Source organism: Euleptes europaea, chromosome 2 (genome assembly GCF_029931775.1).
Source record: "Euleptes europaea isolate rEulEur1 chromosome 2, rEulEur1.hap1, whole genome shotgun sequence".
NCBI classification, from domain to species: Eukaryota; Metazoa; Chordata; class Lepidosauria; order Squamata; family Sphaerodactylidae; genus Euleptes; species Euleptes europaea.
Window position 1 is genome coordinate 18,802,476 of NC_079313.1, and position 22,204 is coordinate 18,824,679.

General features: G+C 45.2%; 1 protein-coding gene across 1 annotated transcript in view; it reads right to left on the bottom strand.

The window, feature by feature from the left end:
* The window catches only part of SCYL3 (SCY1 like pseudokinase 3), a 29,450-nt gene that overhangs the window by 3,911 nt on the left and 3,335 nt on the right, over nucleotides 1–22,204 (bottom strand). The window contains exons 3-10 of the mRNA XM_056844446.1: nucleotides 21,575–21,688; nucleotides 17,687–17,743; nucleotides 15,484–15,586; nucleotides 11,843–11,954; nucleotides 9,991–10,068; nucleotides 7,889–8,028; nucleotides 6,539–6,726; nucleotides 4,065–4,236 (exon numbers count right to left, since the gene is read on the bottom strand). Of these exons, the coding sequence (XP_056700424.1) occupies nucleotides 4,065–4,236; nucleotides 6,539–6,726; nucleotides 7,889–8,028; nucleotides 9,991–10,068; nucleotides 11,843–11,954; nucleotides 15,484–15,586; nucleotides 17,687–17,743; nucleotides 21,575–21,688 (964 nt within the window). The remainder of the gene's footprint in view (nucleotides 1–4,064; nucleotides 4,237–6,538; nucleotides 6,727–7,888; nucleotides 8,029–9,990; nucleotides 10,069–11,842; nucleotides 11,955–15,483; nucleotides 15,587–17,686; nucleotides 17,744–21,574; nucleotides 21,689–22,204) is intronic.

Here is a 22,204-nt window from a genome sequence, read left to right on the forward strand (position 1 = left end):
CTTCAAATTCTGTTTAGACTGAACTTATTGGCCCTCATCCATCGTGTTACCTTCTCCAGACAGAGAGAGAATCCAACGAGATTTGAACACTGGAAAAGTTGGTGGATGTGAACAAGATGCAATTCAACAAGGATACGTGCCAAGTTCTACACCTGGGTAACAAAAACGAGGGACATGCATACTGGACAGGGGATACACTTCTGGGTAGCAGTGTGGAAGAGAAGAGTGAACCGTAAGTTAACTATGAGCAGCCAGTGTGACGCAGTGACAAAAAAAGCTAATGCGATCTTTCGGTGCATCAACAGAGGCATAATATCTAAATTGCAAGATGTCATAGTTCTGCTGTACACAGCATTGGTCAGGCCGCACCAGGAGTATTGTGTGCAGCACTGGAGGCCTCACATCAAAAAGGATGTCGACAGAATGGAGCGGGTGCAGAGGAGAGTGAGGAGGATGATCAGGGGCCTGGAGACCAAGCCCCATGAGGAAAGGCTGAGGGAGTTGGGAATGTCTAGTCTGAAGAAGAGGTGGTTGAGGGGGGACATGATTGCTCTCTAAGTATTTGAAGGGCTGTCACTTAGAGGAGGGCAGGGAGATATCCCTGTTGGTAGCAGAGGACAGGACTCGCAATAATGGGTTTAAATTGATGGCGGAAAGGTACCAGCTGGATATTAGGAAAAAAATTTTACAGTAAGAGTTGTTCGACAGTGGAATCAGCTACCTAGGGAGGTGGTGAGCTCCCCCTCACTGGCAGTCTTTAAGCAGAGGCTGGACAAACACTTATCAGGGATATTCTAGGCTGATTCTGGATTGAGCAGGGGGTTGGACTAGATGGCCTGTATGGCCCCTTCCAAGATTCTTCAGGCACAGGTTCAGAGCTGGGTATCATTTGCATTTTGGTGGAACCTCACTCCAACCTCATCCAGACAATCTAAGTGGTTTCATGTACATGTCCCCCATGCTGTCAAAAAAAAAAGGAAAAAAAAGGATCCCTGCAAGGACTCCACAGCGCAAATTCCATGGGGCCAAGCAGTAGCCCCCCAGCACCCGTTTCTGGAACCCGTCAGCCAAGTTAAGAGTGGAACCTCCAAAACACCCTGTCCCCTATTCCCCACCCAGCTAGGTTACCCAGAAGATTCAAAGGCTGCCAAGAGATTCAGGAAACCAACAGGAACACACTCCCCGTCATTCTTCTGATGAAGACTGGCAGTCAGGGCGAACAAGGCCATTTCCATCCCAAACCCAGGTGTAGAATCTGAACTGAAATCGTTCGGATAATCCGTCTCATCCAACAGTGCCCGAAGCTGCATACCCATTGCCCGCTCAAGCCCCCTGCCCAAGAATGTAATGTTGGGTCACCCGTGGTTTTAGGGCTGCACGATTCTACGCAGCTTGTCTACAAAACCAAGGCTGACTTGTGAGTCATCCATGCAACTAGGAACTGATTGCTCTCCAACAGCATCCTGAAATTGCACCTGAATAATTAATAACTGTGATTAGTTGATGAACTGATCGGGATGATTTAAAAGATGTCCCCGATTGCTGCTTAGTTACTTTTTAAAGGTTAATACAAGTACTTTCAGAAAACCGAATAGTTGGGCGTTGAAGACACATTCCCTCTTCTGACACGGAAGAACACCTCAAGACAAAGACGCAGCCTGCTGCAACGTATGTGAGAGATTTAAAAATGGAGAATGCTATTTTTTCCCCCAGATCTATTTTATTTACAGGCGTGCGTATGCAGTTTAGACAAAGCAACTCATATGACAAATGGACTATGATTTCTTTTGGGTGAAACCCTACTCATTAGTACTGTGACAAAGAGCTGTGACCACAAGAAGATCTCGAAAGCTGCACTGTATACAGACCTGCGAAACAGAGTGATTTTTCTCAGGCACTGGTTAAATGAAGACGGTCTGCCTGAACAGCTTCTGGACGGAGTCGATCATTTTTTTATTATACATTTAAAGTGGTCCAAGCAAACTTTACTATTCTCACTTAATATCCTAGCTGGCAGAACCTGCCTGGCAAAGGCGTTCGTTCTTTCTCTGATATCAGGCAAATTGATGCTTGTTGAAGAAGAGATTGCCAACTCTCATATCAGGCAGGAAGTCCCTTGACTGAGTTAGGAGAACTGCCAGGCTCAAGTGGATGCCACACCTAAATGTCTTCTGTCTTCACCAAATCCACACCTAAGGTGCTGTCATGCAGCCATGGACCGCATCTTCTAACCAATACCCCAAAGTAGATGCTCCATAACAATATTTGCTAATGCCTAGAACATACACATCACAGATCACTATGCCTAAGCTCCTGTGTTTTGAGGTCATTACTTCCTGGCCTAAGCTAGGAAGATCAGAGTGGCCAGTCAAGACTATGAAGAGAATGTATCCATTTGTGGCAAATTCTAAGGCTTTTGTACTTCCGATGGTGGTTGAGATAGTTGTGGCTGTCCTGGCAGAAGACTCCTGTCTTCTTCCTGACGATGACGCCCTACACAAGGACCAGACAGATCACAAAATTGAGATCTTCCTCTGGGGGATCCAACGTGGCAGCCTGTATCAGCTCTTCCCCGGTGGTTAGAGCAACCCTTGCTTGGCTGACGTCTCTTCAGCAGGAACGTCTCTCAGATCAGGTGTCCGATGGAAGTTTTCAACTTGGTCCTTTCTAGCAGACTTCGTGCAGTATGCTGGCCAGGACCAAGGCCACAATTGGTGGTTAAGAGGAAGCCATGTCCGTCACGGCCATTTTTACCTCAGGCACTGTTGAAAGGAGGTCTCCTCTTTGGCGAGTGTGTTGAGAAAGCTGCAACCGAGGAGAGTCCAAACCTCAAGGTCCCCCCGATCCTTGCAGAAGTGGCTCCTCATGGCAAGATCGCTTCTGTTTGCACCAGTCTCAACAATCCCAGTGCTGGAGGAAATCAATCCAAACCATGCGGAGACCTTTCGAGACCTTTAAAAGTTCCAGATCCCTGGGGCGCGCAGGCTTCCAGCAAACGTGCCGCCACCTCTTTTGCTTCCCCAGGAGATGCTGCCCCACATACTTTCACACTGTTAAGTAGGAGGTTCCTTTTTAAAATCAAAACAAAAACCAGGAAGATTTTTGGGGAATCAAAAGCACAACTCTTTGCAATTCTGATTCTACACTGACTTGGTGCGTGCACAGATACACAGAGCCTGACTTAAGATGAATTGGCTCCCGCTCGTTTTAGATATTGCAGCGCGGAGATTGTAACGACCCGAGATAGGAATGCGAGAAGTGACCTTGCTGGATCAGACCTAGTCCAGTTTCACACAGAGGCCAACAAATAGGGCATAGAGGCCAAGACCCTCATCTGATGTTGCATGCCTCTGAATATGGAGGTTCCCTTCACTCACCATGGCTAGTAGCCATGGTTGGCTCTATCCCCCCATGAATCAGTCTAACCCCCTTTTAAAGCCATCCACATTGGTAGCCATCACCCACTGGCAGTGAATTCCACAATTTAAATTATTTGTTGAGTAAAGAAGTACTTCCTTTTGCCAGTCCTGAACCTGTTGCCTATCAACTTCATTAGGTGCCCCCAAGTTCGAGTATTATGGCAGAAGGAGAACAAGCTCCCGCTATCCACTTTTTCCACCTTCTGCATAATTTTATAACCACTATCACACAAACAACTCCAGCAGTCTTTTTTCTAAACTAAAAAGTTCCAGTCTTCAGTCCTTCATCATAGGAAAGGTGCTCCAACCCCTCGATTATCTTGGTTGTCCCTCCACTGTCCTCTGTATGCAGGAGCATCTTTGTACCAACTACACAATGCTCCCATCAGTGATTACCTAAACAACCTCCCCACCCCAAGGAGAAAGCCAGAGTCTAAAAGCTGCAATGCCTATTCCCGGCAGGCTCCTAACGGCCTATCTGTCCCAAGTACTTTCCTCTGTAGAGCAAACTTGCAGCTGCCTGTGGAAAGCAGTTCTCAAGGGTGTGGCTCGACTTGCGCTCTTTTCACCCTGCTCTGAGGGGGTGAGCTGCCCTGCATCCAGCTTGCGTGATTTAAAGGTTAGCTCAATGCCCGATTCGCTTACCTTGGGGGGAAAGGTCGGCGGTTTTGGTGAAGCTCGGCGCGGAGCATTTGAAGATCTTCGTCCTGTCGCCCCCTACAACGACGTCGGGACCGAGCAGAGAGACCAGCACTCCTAAGCTCTGCAGCGTTACAGCCACCAGAGCGTCGCTGGTATCACGCAGCCCCAGTAAAACCTAGGAGGAGGATATACTGTAAAGTACAATCCAGATGTCACACCCATGCAACCAAGGAACTCCACTTGCTACCAATTCACACCATTCCCAAAAAAATCAAACCCATTTTGGGGGAAGTCCTCGCATTTAATCTGTAGGATCTGGGAGACCCAGGTTTGAATCCCCACTCTGCTACGGAAGCTTGCTGGATGACCTTGGGGCCATTCACACTTTCAGCCTAACCTTCCTCACAAGGTTGTTGTAAGGATACAATGGAGAAAAAGAGAGTACTGTAAACCATTTTGGATCCCCACTGGGGAGAAAAGTGGGGTAAAAATGAAGTACAATAAAAAATAAATAATTCCCTTCCCCCATACATTCAATATTTGTATCTGGCAACCCTTCAACATCCTGGATTCTTTGCAGAACAAGGGACCTTGTATAGGCACATGAGGTTGGAAGAAGGCTGATTGTGAGGGAATCTCCAACTCCAACAATCAACATTTATTAGCCAAATGGGCAAGAGACTGAACAGTAAGAACCAAAGATGCGAGCACATATATAGCACCTGCCCCTCCCAGCAAAGCTGAGAAGTGGATTGGTTAAAATGGAGGAACACCGATGGAACCGACAGGGCGCATAGAGACGAACTGGATCCAGAGTAAAATTTCCCAACGGCAGAATGGAGCTTTCCACCCACTGCAACTCACAGCTCTCCAGGAAATGCTACTCCTGGAGGAACGGGACCCCGAGGAATGACACAAGGGGGAGTCTGCAGTGGGAAAGGGGGAAATTGACCATTTTGCCAGGATCCAACCCAGTATCCGCTGAAGACAGCAGGCCTGTCCAGTTATTAAATCTTTTTGGGAGGAAATACTTACTCATATAAATTTTGTGTTAGAATATTCATTGATCTTTGAGGATGCTTATGTACTTTTACACTATTTGCTTGCCTCCTGGAGATTAACTGATAGTCAATGAAAATGGACACTCCATGCCCTTATTAGTGCTAAATGACTTTAATTACAACATTAGAGACATAAATGTTCCCACCTCCAGTAACCTAATGGACTGAGGACCTTACATTGTCCTGGATCCATAACTGACAGTGTATTTGGCTTTATTAACCTCAAAAATATATATTTTGGCACCAAGATGACCATCCTACATGAATTTTAATTATAGAAACAACCATATCTGCCATCTTGGAAAACGGCAGCTACAGGAAAACCATCCCATAATTGGAATGTCTACCCAAGAAAAATTTAAAGCAACAGTGTCCTGAAACACCTACGAACAATGAAATTCACTGTACACATATTTTTTGTTGGGGGTGGGGGTCTATTGTGGATCCAGGAGTATTCAACCTTACCAATATTTGAATGTATGTTATATAGATGACAGTTGCGCATGGACATACTTCCCCCCATAATTTTGTATTTTTGAAATGGATAAAACAAAACATACAAACATAACACATTAGGTTCTTACATTATACTGGAACTTACTCTATAATTTTCATATGATTGTACCTTCTTTGAATTATTATATTTTCATATCTTATAACAGATTTAAGAGCATAAGAAAAGCCCTGCTGGATCAGACCAAGGCGAATCAAGTCCAGGAGTCTGTTCACACAGTGGCCAACCAGGTGCCTCTAGGAAGCCCACTTAAATTCCTACATTCTCTTATTTTTATTAGTTAACAGCTCCATAGTAAAGGAATATTTTTCATAAAACTCAGAGGTTTATCTGTTAGGCTCTAAGGACTTTAACTTAGCCATAGTACCATATTCTGCTACTTTATTTGGACATATTTTTAGATATTTTGAAACCTTTTATAGAGGCTTATCTGTAGACGTGCCACCATTGTTGTTATAATATATATATTTATTTCTGCTTGGGGTAAAATGTATAAAATTTAATTAAAAAAATATAAACAGAGCTTTTACCGTCGTCAAGTTTTCTCTGGCCCCAGAAGAAGAGTTGGTTTTTATATGCTGACTTTCTCTACCACTTAAGGCAGAATCAAACCAGCTTACAATCGCCTTCCCTTCCCCTCCCCACAACAGACGCCCTGTGAGGTGGGTGAGGCTGAGAGAGTGTGACTTGTCCAAGGTCACCCAGCTGGCTTCATGTGTAGGAGTGGGGAAACAAATCCAGTTCACCAGATTAGCCTCCGCCGCTCATGTGGAGGAGTGGGGAATCAAACCCGGTTCTCCAGATCAGACTCCACCACTCCAAACCACCGCTCTTAACCACTACACCACACCAGCTCTCAGCAGGCGTTTGAGAGGCTGCTGCGCTCCATTTGCCGTACTGACCTGTGGCAATATGATGTTTTTCAGTTCTTTCTGAGTGAACAGCTCAGCGTAGGCATCCAGGTGAGACAGCAACACTATCCGCACATGCTCCTCATGCACCTCAAAGAGCTTCAGCAGCGCCGGGCTGACATGCGCCTGGAACACCGCCGGAGAAAGCAGGCCGTTGATCTGATTCTCGCCTACTTTATCTAGGGGGGAAAGGGTCGGAGAGTCACCACAGTGCCACGCGTGTTTAGACGTTTATGCTCTGGAAAGCCACACAGATCTTATTTTTAGCCGGGGGGAGCACTTTCCCATGGTTCTGCAGGAGGTGGAAGCACGAGCTAAAAACAACTCAAGGCTTTGGGAGACAGGTGGACGACAGGGACCAGAGTAGGAAAAGACGTCGATGGGTGAGAAGCGGAGGGCTTCTCTCCTCAGTAGTAAGAGACATGGCTGGCCAGACCTTTTAGGCTGAAGGGCAATCTGGAGCTCTGGAGGAGCATCAAGGGGAGGAGAAGAGGCATTAGGTCACAATAGCCCCGACCCCCCACACTCTGCCGGCAACTGAATAGCACAGCTTTTATGTTTCCACCAAGGAAGCCAGATCCGTATCATTATTTAGTATTCTTCATCAGCCTTAACTGGCCCTCTCCCTCCAATGTAGGGGAGGGGGATTCTTCTATAGTGAATGGTTGTTATAGTGAATGGTTGATTCTTCTAGCGAATGGTTTATTTTATTTATTCATTTATATCCCACCTTTCTCTCCAACAGGGACCCAAAGCAGCATTGTTCTCTTCTCCATTTTATCCTCCCTTTGGGGTAGGTTAGGCTCAGAGTGTGTGTGACTAGCCCAAAGTCACCCAGCAGATTTCCATAGCAGAGTGGAGATTCAAACCTGGATCAACCAGCCCCGAGTCTGACATTACACCAAGATGGCTCTCATGCTGGTTTAGTTCTTTGCTCTTCCACCCCTTCGCAGAATCTCCCTCCTTATTCCATCCATTTTGTTACTCTTCAACCACCTTTTCCATCCCTCTTTTTCCCCTTCCATAAGAATGATAGTTAGTGCATTATTTCAACTGCTGGGTTGTGCTCACACTTCACACCCAACACCCCAGCCTAGATTTCCCATTCCTTGGTGGGGATATTCACATAAAAAAGTAACGTGCTGGGCAAAGTAAACAATAGCCTTGAATCTTACGCCTGTAAAATTACCTTCACAAATACAAGGAAAAGGATGCCATCTTGTTTGGGTTCTGAAATAGTTTGGAGGCTCATAAGCAGAGGTTATGGTGGGTAACCCCATTCACCACATCTGAATTCACACCATATGCATTTGAGTTATACTCTAAAGAAAAAATATTCACCTATCCTTGGACCCAGGAGGTGGGGGAGGAAGCTCTTGACAGCGACGGGTTCGGCAAACACGAGCTGGTTGAGCAAGAGAGGCACCAGCCGCGAAGCTATCAGCTTCTCTGACAAGCCAGCTACTCTGTCCAGCAGAAATCTGTACAAGAGAAGATAGTCAGCCTTCTCCATGGCTGCCTAATGTGGGAGTCAGACACCATTCAGCTCCCCACCTCTCTCTCTGTCTTGGCCAGGGGTACTAGAGGGATTTTTTTTGCCATCTTTTGGGCATGGAATAGGGGTCACTGGAGGTGTGGGGGGGAGGTAGTTGCAAATTTCCTGCATTGTGCAGGGAGTTGGACTAGATGACCCTTTCCAACTGTATGGTTCTATGATTTACAGCCCAAACTCTCATGGATGCAGGAACTAGCTGTGCGAGGTACACATACTCCCACAAACACACATGGTACACATACTCCCACAAACACACAGCAGCTTCGTACTATAGCAAAACAAAGTTTTCTGCTGATGAAGGCTACTCCAGAGAGAACACAGAAAGGCCAAAAGCAGGAATGGCCGCATTTGGCTTTCCACAGTAGGCACAAATTGCTTATATACAAAGTCTGACCAACAGACTACCTAACCGGTCAAGTTCTGGCTTCAATCCACCAGAGAAGTTCCCCATAAGTCGGGAGGGGGATTCACCAATTCCCCTTTCCTGCAGCAGACCTCCTGACTCCACCTCATGCTGTTCTTGGGGCTCTCCTGTCCCTGCACTTTGGACTGCAGAGGAAGGGGGGAGGCAACGGGGCCACACTCCATACATAGAATCATAGAGTTGGAAGGGACCACCAGGGCCATCTAGTCCAACCCCCTGCACAATGCAGGAAACTCATAACTACCTCCCACCCCACACCCCCAGTGACCAGAAGATGGCCAAGATGCCATCTCATCATCTGCCTAAAGTGGAAATCACTTCCATCTGTGCTAGCATTCCTGGTGTATCCAAGCCACGGTTTACTTAGCAGCAGCAATCCACCAACTCCAGACTCCAAATTATGAAGCTAGGCTTTCTACATGCACAGCACAGAATCCCCAGGGTCATCTGGTCCAACCCCCTGCACAATGCAGGAAATTCACAACTACCTCCCCCCCCCACGCCCCCAGTGACCCCTACTCCATGCCCAGAAGATGGCCAAGATGGCCTCCCTCTCATCATTTGCTTAAGGTCATAGAATCAGCATTGCTTCAGATGGCCATCTAGCCTCTTCTTAAAAACCTCCAGGGAAGGAGAGCTTACCACCTCCTGAGGATGCCTGTTCCACAGAGGAACTGCTCTGTTAGAATATTCTTCCTAATGTCTAGACGTAAACTCTTTTGATTTAATTACCTGTTGGTTCTGGTCTGACCTTCTGGGGCAACAGAAAACAACTCGGCACCATCCTCTATATGACAGCCCTTCAAGTACCTGAAGATGGTTATCATATCACCTCTCAGTCTTCTCCTCTTCAGACTAAACATACCCAGCTCCTTCAACCTTTCCTCATAGAATCATGTGTGGAAGTTTTCCAATCCTGGCCATTTGTTTTAGCAGCAGCTGCTTTTCATCGCTCTTTCATTACAGATACTCACCTTCATTCCATACCACTGTGTGGAACATACCATTGTGTGGAACAAAGACAGATACATGCTACAGCAGATATACCTGGAGCAGTTCTAGAATCCCTGATTGCAGTCTGCAATTTCAATCTAGCAATGGGCCTCATCCTGCAACTGAACTCTATTCCCTTGGAATGTATTCCAAGGAACAAACTCATTCATAAGCCAGTGATATTTCCAAGATCCCGTTAGCTTCCCTTACTGAATGCCTACATTTTGTTTATGTATTCGATGCTGTGGTGATGCAAAAGCAATGCTTTTCCACACAAAGCTAACACTACATTTGCTTGGCATTCATAAGGTATTTGTCTCAATCTGAGCACCAAAACCAAATTGTAGAGGTACTGCCCTCTTTGACAGAGAAAATCTTCATTAAAAACCATTTCAAACATGCCTTTCCCCCCTAGTGGTAGATCAACATGCACACACACACACAAATCAGCAATTCACATTTTCCACTAACTTGAAAAATTCAGTTTTTTCCTCTTCAGTTTTCAGCGTTAAAGTGTTCAGAAAGCTCACGACTTCCAGGAAATCGTTCCTGATAAGTTAATATATAATGATACAAATATAAAAAGATCAAGAAACTTAGTTCTGGTTACAACAGGAAGTCAATATCTAAAAAAGGAAAAACTCCTGAATAAAGTACACATGAAGCCTGCTGGGTGACCCTGGGCAGGTCACAGTTCTCTCAGCCCACGCAGAGGCAGGCAACAGCAAACCACTTCCGAACGCCTCTCACCTTGAGAACCCCACTAGGGGTCACCATAAGTCAGCTGTGACTTGATGGCACTTCCCACCGCCAAAGCGCACTGAAACCAGGACACCAGAATATGGCATCCTTGGGCTTCAAGAGCCAGGACAATGACACTGCACCAGCATGCACTTGAGAGTCCAAGACTTTCCAAGTCTCCCTTAAGGAGGACTTGAGTTCTGCTCTGAAGATCAAGCTTATAGGGAGGGGCCGTGGCTCAGTGGCAGAGCATCTGCTTGGCATGAAGGAGAACCCAAGTTCAATCCCCGGCATCTCCAGTTAAAGGAACCAGGCAAGTAGGTGATATGAAAAACCCCTGCCTGAGACCCTGGAGAGCCACTGCCAGACTGAGTAGACAATACTGACTTAGATGGACTGATTCAGTATAAGGCAGCTTCAGGTGTTCATGCATTCAAGCTGCAGAAGACAGCTCTCTACTGAACTGGGGTGGGGGGGCTACAAGAAAAAACAACTCAACTGTGCTTAGCTGCAACTGATGTTCTTTGAATGGTCAACTATGCAGTCAATCTGCACAGAGAAGGATACTAAACTAGGATTTGCTCTGGATTCCACTCAGGAACAGGTGATGTTGCTCGTTTGAAACAAGAAGGCCCTGCATGGGAGGTCCTGTCCACACTGATCTCAGCTGTCTAGAGCCAAGAGATACTTGACAAGCAGCCTCTGTACACCAAGCACGAACAGCAAGAGTGCACACAAACAATGAAGAAGTAGAGTTGGTTTTTATATGCCTACTTTCTCTACCACTTAAGGGAGAATCAAACCAGCTCACAATCACCTTCCCTTCTCCTCCCCACAACAGACACCCTGTGAGGTAGGTGGGACTGAGAGAGCGGTGACTAGCGCAAGGTCACCCTGCTGGCTTAATGTGGAAGAGTGGTGAATCAAACCCGGTTCTCCAGATGAGAGTCCACTGCTCCAAACCACTGCTCTTAACCACTACACCAATGAACAAAAAATGCGCAGCTGTTGGCTATCTTTGGAAAGTCACTCACTTGGAAGTTCACCACAGCCCAAGGACGAGCATCCTAAAATCTGGAAATGTAAGACATCTATTGCTTGGAAAGACATTTACTGTCCAGGTATAAAGCGGAGATGGCTTATGCCTTGAGCATTTTATATTTAAAACAGAACAGTATGACCTGCGGTGAGCCTACAGGAGAAAGCTATTTAAAATACATATGTTGAGACAGAATACCATGTTTCTCTTTACCATGGAGTCTTGCAAAATTAGGGTTGGAAAGTATATTTTGCTCACTGTTGTCGGATGTGGAAATTTTGACTATGTTTAGTGAATGTGAACCTAAACCTCAGATTTTCTCAAAGCCTCATTTCCTATCGCCATAAAAATCAAAGCGCTCGCATTTGCAGCATAAAGTCAAGCGCTCTAGTTTCTGTGGTCAGCCCTTTTCCACCCTGTCACCTAATCAAAAAGGCTATGTCAATGCATGTAAGGAGTAACCTGTGCTACAGATCCCCCAAATACCCGCCTCCTCCCATCCATACACACAACCTCCAACCAGCAATTGCATCCTCCACGCACCTGAAGAATTCGTGGGACAGCAAACTGGACAGCGGAGGCCGATGTGCCGGATCTGGATTTAGCAGAATGGAGCGCACCGTTTGCTGAAAGCCGAAGAGGACATCCTCGGAAACTGAAACATACAGAGCAGCAATCAAAGCTCTGCTTGTGAGCAAAAAAGCACGTCTATGTAGTTTCTTTTTCCTACGGGGAATCCTGTGGACCAGGCCAGAGGATAATCCAAGTACAAAGGGACCTTCCAAAGGAAAAGGAGAGGAGCACTCACTAGAATTAAGATTCACTCCCTCCAAGACTTACTCGCAGTTTTTGGGAAGGGAATTTTAGATCAGTGCTGCTGATCTATCCATTCATTTTGACAGGGCCGCCACAGATCTTCAGCAGCAGTGCTTGGTGGGGCACTGACGCACCAAGACTAAATGCACAGAAATGCTCGGGATGGGTCTATTTTCCACAAAGGGGTCCACCGGTTCATTAAAGCTTTTATTTTATTATAATACCTTTAAAAGGACCTCAAAAGGTTTGCACGCTGCTGATATAAAGCCCTTACCTAGTTCATTCATTTGGAAAACGTCTATGCCACCTCTCCAGGGTACCTACCCGAGGCAGGAAAAAGACAACTGGAGGGTGTGTGTATCTGTGCGCCCTTCTCTCTCTGTGCTGCACATGCAGTTCTTGGATGCAGTTTAGATTATCATCTCCAACAGCAAGCTACTGTTTTAGTTATTGGTCAGCTATCATTCCAGGGTGGAAACTAGTCAAAGGGTCAAAATTACTGACTTTACTGAACAAAATATTTTAAAAAACCATGACCAAATACTGACAAATTACTGACCAATTTAATTTCAGCCTATCGATACATTAGCATTTTAAAAGTAAAACTGGGACTTCGTTAAAAACATTATAATCATCTGGGCCTCCACCACCTCCATAGCTAGCCATCGCACACCTTTTTATTAAAAAAGAAATATTTTAATGAAGCTAGGACATTGTTTCATTATTGTACTAAAATTTTTAAGGCAAACCTTTAAAAATAATAGTGTACTGCAGATAATAAAACAGCAAAACATATTAAACATCATACATAAAATAATCGTTATGAGAACAAAACATACTGTAAAGATCCTCCCATCGTGATCACCACTCATTAAAAACAAAATCTTTGGTTTTTTGCTGAAAAAAGAAGTTATTATCTTCTCATCCTCCTCTTCCAGTGCTTTCTCCACTCCATCTAGCATAAGCTGTGCTGTGCTGAATCCCACCATGTGCTTTTTCTCAGCAGCCTCCTTTAGACTCTTGGTTACATCACTTCGCAACGCTCAAGCAATCATCTGCTTCTATTCTTGTCTCATCTTTTCAGCATTGCTTCCTTCTCTTGTATATGATCCTTTTCACTGCCCATCTTCTTAAACCTTTCTAATGCCTCTGCCTTTTCCTTCTTCTACCCCCTTTTTGCTCCTTCTCTTTAATGCCACACTGTTCATCACAATTTTGCTTGTAATGAACACGAGCTGCTCTTACCATCTGTAAAAGCTCCTGTGTGATGTTAACACTGTATACATCATTGTTGCATGCATGATATAAGGTTTCTTTGACCAGCAGGTGGGCATTCAGAGCTCTCTCTGACATGCTGACCCTTTCATTTTGGTCAAAATGCGTCCAGATTTTGAAAACCTTCTTTCTATGTCAGCACTACCACGGGATAACAATAATGCTGCTTTCACCACCTTGGGAACCAGTGGGTATTTTGGATCTCCAGATGGTTCTGTCTTTTCAAAGAACGGATTCCAGTACGTATCCATTTGGCGAGTTTCTTCGTGTCTAAGAAGTTTCCATTCCTCCGCAATCACATCCAGTGGAATATCCATTGGGAGTGCTGCTGCTACTTTCATTATATCCTTGTGGGTTCCTTCTTTGACTCACCGTGCTGGAGCTAAACACTGAAGATTTCTGAGGATGGGCTTGACCAAAGATGACTGAAGTTGCAAGGTGTTTGCAGCCTTCTGTGAAATTTTATTTTTGCTCCTGTTAAAAAGAGTATTTGTTCCTTTTCAGAAAGTATTTTTTCAGTTCGTCACAGATTCTACTTTCACTGATCACTTCTCTTGCAGGTATATGTTGCTCATCATTGAAGGCTTCAAGAGACAACGGTGCTGAACTCTTACAAACATGATTCGTTATGGTTCTTGTGAGTGTTTTTAGTTCTCTGTGAATCACATGCACCAAAGGCTCATCTTTCTGGAACACTGCGGTGAACTCTGTAAATAAGCGGGAGCTTGTGCAACGAAACATCACCTCTGCTTTCATTGTTTCATGTTTTAAGTGGTTAATTATGTGGAAGATTTCACCAAATCACTTTTACTCTTAGGAACAAAGTCCTTAAAGTATTTTGCAACTGCTGGCCATCATTCAATCAGTCTTGTGGCAGCACTCTCTAGTGATAACCTGTTAGAAGAAACATGTTTCAAGAAACGACGGTTTGGGATACCGAGATCTCTTTGAATTTTTGTTAAATCCTCCCATCGTGATCACCACTCATTAAAAAAAAAAAAAAAACACGAAGAAGGAAAATTAAATTTGATGCAATGTCTCCCCGTTCTGCCAGGCCCCTACGGAACACATTACAGACAATGTGAATGTTACAAGTGCCAATATCTACTGTAGGGTGACTTTCTTTCAAAATAAAATAATCATTCATGGGTTCAGTGTTGACATTTGGCCCACCATTACTTCGCATCAGCAGTTTTGATGAAGGAAGTTGGGCTGAATCCAAAGCTTCGTCCAGTTTACTGCAAATATCTTTAGCTGTTTCCGAGCCCATAAGAAACGTCTAGAGGTGACTGGCCACAATCATGTTTTTGGTTAGTGTCCAGTATCTAACAGCTACCTGTAAATTCTTTGTGAGATGCTGCACTGGTGGTTTCATCATAGTGCAAGGTGTAATATGCACTATTAAAACCCTTCAGCCACTGTTTTCTGAAGTATGGGGCCTGCACATCTGTTGTTAGATACCATGCCTTTCTCCTTGAGAGGGAAAAATCTCAGATAGGGTCTGCTCTGACACTGTAAAGTGGAATAGTTCCTGGGAAGTCGTTCCGTTTTCCCCAAAATACAGTAACAACAACAAAACCCACAAATTGCAGTCACGAAAACAAAGAAATACTGACTTTACTGACCATTTTTTTAATAAAACACCAACGAATTACTGACCAAATGAAAAAACTGACTTTTACCAACTTTACCAACCATTTTCCACCCATGTCATTCTCAAGAGAGCTGTCAGTCAGGCTCCCCAAAAGCAGAACTTCTCATAGAGGAACCCTTGTCTAAATCAATGCCATTCTGGTGCTCAGAGGCAGAATTTTGTCCCTTTTCAAACTGCATTAAGAACACTGCATAAGATGCCTTGTTTCATAGATGACAGAAGAATATTCTTGCAATATCATCTCCAGCCCTGGAAATATCACGAATAAAATAATGGACAATTCATTGCTCTGGAATGAATATTCTGCTATGATCCTCCAAGTATAATTCCCCCCATGAAAGATAACTCCTTAAAAAAAGTAAAAGGATTCCGCAAACAAAGGAAACATGGTGTTAGTTATTTGAAAAATATGTAATTTCTTTTCTTCAAGGACTCTTACCCTCTTCGTTTAAAAAAGTCAACAAGTTTTCAACCATTGCCCCGAAGGAATAGGCGTCCCGGGAATGGCCCTGGCCTTCTGGAAGATGTTGGAAATCTGCACGCTAAAGTAACAAAGTATTAATTCTGTTGTCAGGAACTCCCCTACCCCCTTGTCCGCACATGCTTTAAATGTGCTTCTCATGTTGCACATTGAAAGGGAACTAAAAATTCACAAACAAGCCCAATGCAGTTGCCTAGTAACATCCCACGCTGTCTAGCACCCTGATCTTAAAAATGCGTCCATTGGCACTCAGTCACGCTTATCTCTATTATACAACAGCTCATATAGTTAAAATTCATTCATTTTTCAATATTCTCCCATTATAATGTCTGTAAACTGAACTCACTACAAAACCAATTTGTCTCATTGGTCTGAACTCTGGCACACACACACACAAATCTCCCTAGAAAGGATCATTTGCCCAGTCCTATCTTCCCCCACCCTCCCCAAAACACCATTTCAGGGACCTCAGTGGGAGGCAACTGGCTGCAATTCTAATTCTGTGAGAGGGCCCCCAAAGATATGGGATAGGGCAATTGAGTAGCTTATACTTGGTCCCTTATTGGTCAAAAGTTCTTAAGAAAAGTTCTTAAGTCACAAGACCAAGAAAGGCCTTAATATGGATTGGTGTGGTTAAACACTAGAAAGCAGAGGACAGGGAATAATAGAAAGTTTTCACAATGTAAGAAAGAAAGTAATAGTCTCCCCAAAAATTTTAATAGCTTATTTATCAATAATTTGAAGTCAATAAGCCCAGTTTGTGGATGACACCAAATTCTTTGATATCGTGAAATGCAAAACAGACAAAGAAGGTCCCACCAAAATCACTCTGGAATTCTGTCTACAGTTCTGGCTACTTCCTCCCCACACCCCAATCAAAGATAACTTTATAACTTTGAAAGAATTACAGGAAAGAGTAACCAAAATGATCTTGGGGTTGGAACGTCTACTCTATTAGGAAAGGCTAGAGTATTTGGGGCCTTCCTGGAAAACCAGCTCTGTGGCCTTAATTATCCACGCCTTGTCGGCATCCAGATCAGATCACTGCAATAAACTCAATGTGGTGCTTATGAAGACTACCTGGATACTTCAAGAGGTTTAGAACGCAATGCTGCAGCAGCTAATTGGGCTAAGCAGGAACGGGCATATCTTCCTACTGCTTTACAAACTTTGTTCATTCCCTGTTTATTTCCAGGTGTAATTCAAAGTGCTGGTTGTGACCTATAAAGTCCTAAACTGACCAGGGATCTGAGGGACCACCAGCTCCCACAGGAACTAGCCTATGAAGATCTTCATCAGTGGTCCTACTTTGTGTTCTCCCCACCATGCAAAGATTGGATTTGTGGCTACCAGAGACAGAGCCATTTCTACAGCGGCATCCTTCACTCATTTGTTTGATGCCTGAACTCATGACTTTTAAGGTGCCAGGCACAAACAGATCAATTTGCCCAGGCTTTTAATGGTGGGTGATAAAGGTTTTCCTTGGCTGTCGTTGCTCCCATGGGAATGTTGACACTTTTTGTTTTTTATGTAGTTTTGATAGCTTGTTTTATCTTGGTCAAGCACCTTGAGGATTGGTATCAAAAAGCAGGCAACTCAAGATTATAGATGTTGACACACAATAAATCCAGATATAACACTGGTCTTTTATGCATGGCTGTTTAACTCACCATCACCCCTCAGATGACTTTGGGTCTTTGTTTTGACTATGCATGCCATTTCCAGCTGTCAGAGGTCACTTTGCTTTCCCCCTGTGTTTCCCTGTGTTTTGAGAGACCTGTTTTATCTTTAATTTGAAAACGTGGAAAAAACGCGAGGAAAGACAGGGGGAGGCAACCTCTGACGGTCAGAAATGGCATGCACAATCAACACAAAGACACCAAGTCGTCAGAGGGGTGATGGCGAGTGAAACAGCCATGCATAAAAGACCATTGTTGAGGGTATAACTCTCACATAGTTATCTCTGGGTTTCTCACAGGCAGCCTCAACCCAGAAATGGCATGGCAACTTTACTGGCACACCTTCTCAACTGCATGTCCACAGAAAGCAACAATGTTTCTGACACACTATCCACACACAAAAACACAAAAGTGTTTTCTGAACGTAGATATCAGGTCGACCTCAGTCAAGCATTTCAGCATAAGCGACCAAAAGAACCTACCATTTCTTCAGGGGGGATGCCCGTCTTCTCTCGTACTGACTTGATGCTACGCAGAAACTACAGGAAGAGAAGGAAACAGACACACTTTGGCCAAAGAAAAGGCTGGTGTGTTAAGCAACCAACAATACTATGTGAAATGCAGTCGAAGCATTCAAAGGTTAGTCTTTGGTGTTCCCATCACCCTAAACTTGAAGACGCATCCAAAGAACAAAAATAAAAATAAAAATGGAACCTTCCCCCCCCTCTCCCACACCTTCTCTGAAGTAAAGCACTAGCTATTCCTTTGCAATCTAGAGTGCAAAGACTAGAAGAGAACTCTTCAGGCGATCTCGTGTAGAACTCCACAACAAGAAGGTTGGTAGTGACAGAAAACAAGTTCCCCCTGTGGTTCTCTCTTTCTCTCTCTCTCTGTCTCAGTCTTAAGAGCTTTCAGGCTTCAACATAGAGCCTCACTTCTCACATAATACCAAGCCGTCGATTGGATCCAGTGAAAAATTTCTGCCAATGGGGGGGGGGCGCATTTTTGCCAGTTTCCCCCTTCCACTGCTGACATCCAACTCCTCCCCTATGCTGTCCCTTGTCTCCTATGGACAGTATTGGGGGCATTTAAGGAAGTCCTGTTCCACTGATGCAAATCCAAGCCCATGGCTTGGCATGACAGAAACTGTCCCGTTGCTCACATGCTCCCTCCCCTCCCTCCTTGGAGCTGATGAGCAACTTCGGATTTAAGCACAAGCCAGAGTTTCCCACTACACTCAAACGGGGAAACACAAGAGCTGCTTTCAGGCATTCCCTAATTCACAGTGTGGGGAAGCTCTGGCGTAGTGCAATGTCCAAAGGCCGTACACAACTATACTGGGATTCTAAACCACAGTTTGCACCTGGGATTCTAAACCACGGTTTTCACTAACTGTCATGACACCTAAATGAAGAAATCCCACTCTGTTCAGCAGCACTGCCTGCCTCAGTCTCCTGCGTACAGAGGTGGAAAGCACCAAACAGAAAGCTTGATGCAGCCGTAGCAGGAAGGTTATCAGTGCTGTTTTCTCAGGACGCTCCATTCCTCTCTTTCCCTCTTCTCTCCAGGACACAATTTCTGCTGGTGATGATTCAGCAAACAGGACTATGAGCTCCGGGAAATATTTAAAAAGTAGCAAGACAAAACCTCTCTCTTAATTGCATACTTTTATGCAGTTTGCCAACATGTTAGAAACTGCTCTCCTAAACTACTGTTAGTCCAAAGCTGTTCACAGCCTGTCTGCTGCCATGCCTTCCTCCACACATACATTAAGCTTGCCTAAATATCCCTGAGTCCGAACCTAAATGGCCCAGGCTAGCCTGATCTTGTCAGATCTCAGAAGCAAAGCAGGGTCAGACCTGGTTAGTAGTTGGATGGGAGACCACCAAGGAATACCAGGGTCACTATGTAGAGGAACCACTCTCTTGGTCTTCTGCCTTGAAAACCCCATTTGGGTTCAACATAAGTTGGCTGTGAACTGATGGTATTTTCCATCATATATCCCAGGAAGGAATGACTAAGTCAGAGGTGTCGAACTCAATTGTTTCAAGGGCCAGATATGACATAAATGTCACTTGGTTGGGCCGGACCATGCCTTGCCGGCCCAGATTGAGAATGGGTGGGGTGGCTGCCTCAGCTGATTCATGGGCCGGATAAGAGCTCTCAAGGGGCCAGATCCGGCCCTTTGGCCTTATGTTTGACACCCCTGATCTAAGTGATCTGGCCATAATGTTTTCTTCCCCGAGCTTTTATTTCCCATGAGAAAACAAAGTTCCAGAATATGGTGAAACAGCAGAAGAGAAAAACTGGGATGGGAGTACTGTAAAAGATCTATTTTGTTTCAGAGTAAAAAAAAGGGTTAGGAATTCAGTGAAGCAGCTACACAGAGGGTGGGAGGGAGACTGATCATCCTCAGCTGAGTGCAAGGAGGAAGGGAGGTTTAGCTTGCCCAAAACTTCTCTCCCCACTCCTACAGTTCACTTTCCACTTTCTGCAGCTGATCCACAATATGGCTTTAAATGTTGCCAGCAGCCTGGCGACACAAGGGAAATTGGGACAGCATGTGTAGACTGCTTGGAGGCTGGAAAAATGGCTAGCTGGGATTTATGAGCAAACCGAGGTCTGTTGTGTACATCTGGTCAATTAACTGGGCTTTCTGCAAAAAATTCCAGTTTATCGCAATATCTGAATGCAGCCTATGGCCTGTGCTTCTCTCCAACCAAGAGCTATAAACCACAGTATTAAGATTTTCTAATTCGGGTCTGAAGGGGAACAGCAAACCGTAATTTACCAGTGTGTGCTAACTACAGCTTGTGCTAAAGCAGAAATAACAAATGTGGTGGGCAACGTGAGGAAGAAGCCAACAAGCACAAGACTTGTGCTCACTGTTCCAAACTATAGTTTGGTATTATGTGGGAGTTGACCTGGAGGAAAGTCATTCCATGTGGCTGCTTAGTACTATATGGGCAACAGACTGCGTAATGCTGATGGGTGAGGGATAAGCATTGGGATCGGTGAGGGATGTTTAAGGGCCCAGTTTATTTCTTGGCCAGTCCGCTACTTTCTTCTCAGACTTTAAGCCCACATGGATGGATGTGTCAGGGATTGGGGACATTCGTGGGGGTCCATATGGATCGGCAGAAAGGTGTCGCTCTCTTCAGTGTACCTTTCCCCACGCCTGACACGCCACTGCATTCGCTCCCAGCGTGGTGTAGTGGTTAGGAATGGTGGAGTCTGATCTGGAGAACTGGGTTCAATTCCCCACTCCTCCATATGAGCGCTGGAGGCTAATCTGATGAACTGGATTTCTTTCCCCGCTCCTACACACGAAGCCAGCTGGGTGACCTTGGGCAAGTCACAGCTCTGTTAGAGCTCTCTCAGTCCCGCCTACCTCACAGGGTGTCTGTTGTGGGGAAGGGAAGGTGATTGTAAGCCAGTTGGAGTCTCCCTTAAGTGGTAGAGAAAGTCGGCATATAAAAACCAACTCTTCTTCTTCTTCTTTTCCCCCTATCCACATCATCTTCAGCTACTGCTCAAAAACGTGGTTCCATTTGCTCTCTTCTTGTGAAATACCTCCTCCCATGCACAGACACATTTGCACTTGCACTTGCACACTTTTTGCCTAAACACAGACTCTCCAGTTCCTCCTCCAAGTAAGTGATGCAATGCTAACTTCGTACGTAATACTTGGGGAACTACACCTTCTAGCAGCCTTTACTGGGCATGGCTAGCGTTCACAGTTCCTCAACTGGGCAGCAGGAGTCGAAAGCCAAGCCTGTTCGTGTCCCCCAGGGGCAACTCCCAATGTGGCTCGTTCTGCATCCAAGATCCCGGGAGGGTCATGCTCTTTCGTCTCTCTTCAGAGTAATATCGCCAACAAAAGGCAGATACTCTCACAGAAGAGAACAAAATGCAATGCCGAAATTCCTAACTCTCCATAGCATTATCTAGTGCAGGGGTGTCGAATTCAATTGTTACGAGGATATGACATAAATGTCACTTGGTCAGGCTGGGCCATGCCTCGCCAGCCCAGATCAATAGTGGGGCGTGGCTACCTCGGCTGGCTCATGGGCCGGATAAGAGCTCTCAAGGGACTGGATCCGGCCCCCAGGCCTTATGTTTGACACCCCTGATCTAGTGGTTGTCCTCTGCTGCCTACAAAAAAAACAGTAGCCTTCTTGACCGTGGGAGATTCAGCTCCAAATCTAGTCAAATTTAATTATCCGCAGAATCTATGTGGCTGGATATTCAGCCCACATACTCTTCAACATAATGAATGCCAAACACCTCAGCTTGGGCTGAACGGCTCACATAAGACCACCCAGCAAACACTCGCTCTTGGGCAACACAAAGGCGATCTGGTTTTTTACCTCTGCCGTGGCTTCCTTCTGGTTGCAGACCGTTTCCATGCCACCCAGTTTCCAATGCCCGTCCTCGCTCACAAACACCGATGACAGGCAGACATTGTTGTGCGTCAGGTTTCCCTAAAATATAGTTCAGAGAAGGAAAACGAGAGAACACACACATACACAATAAGGCTGGGAATAGATGCGGGAGCAAGACTCGTTAGTGCTAATTAGGTGTAGTGAGACTCGAGAAGAGAGCTGCCAAAGCCACAGAGGAATTTTATACCCCTCCAGAGAGCTCTTGTGAGGAGAGGAGCTTTATGCCACACCGAGTTCAGCTACCGCGTCAGTTTAGTCCTAGTATATCATAACGTGGCAAAAAAGCGGATTACACTCGGCTCCCTTCACTTCTGCTTGAGAGCCCCCGCCCCCCGATCTACCAAACCACAGAGTTGGAGCCATTTTAAAGATCTCAGGAAATGAAGCCCAAATCCCAGGTGCGCGGAGAAGAAATGGTTCAGAAAGCACCATGTTTATATATCCTGACGGCCAACTCTACTGTGCTTCTTCCTTCATCTGGCTGAGGCATGCAAGACCAGCTAGCCAATGTGACTATTTCATCTCAGCCGAACCCTTAAAACTGGATCTCCATTT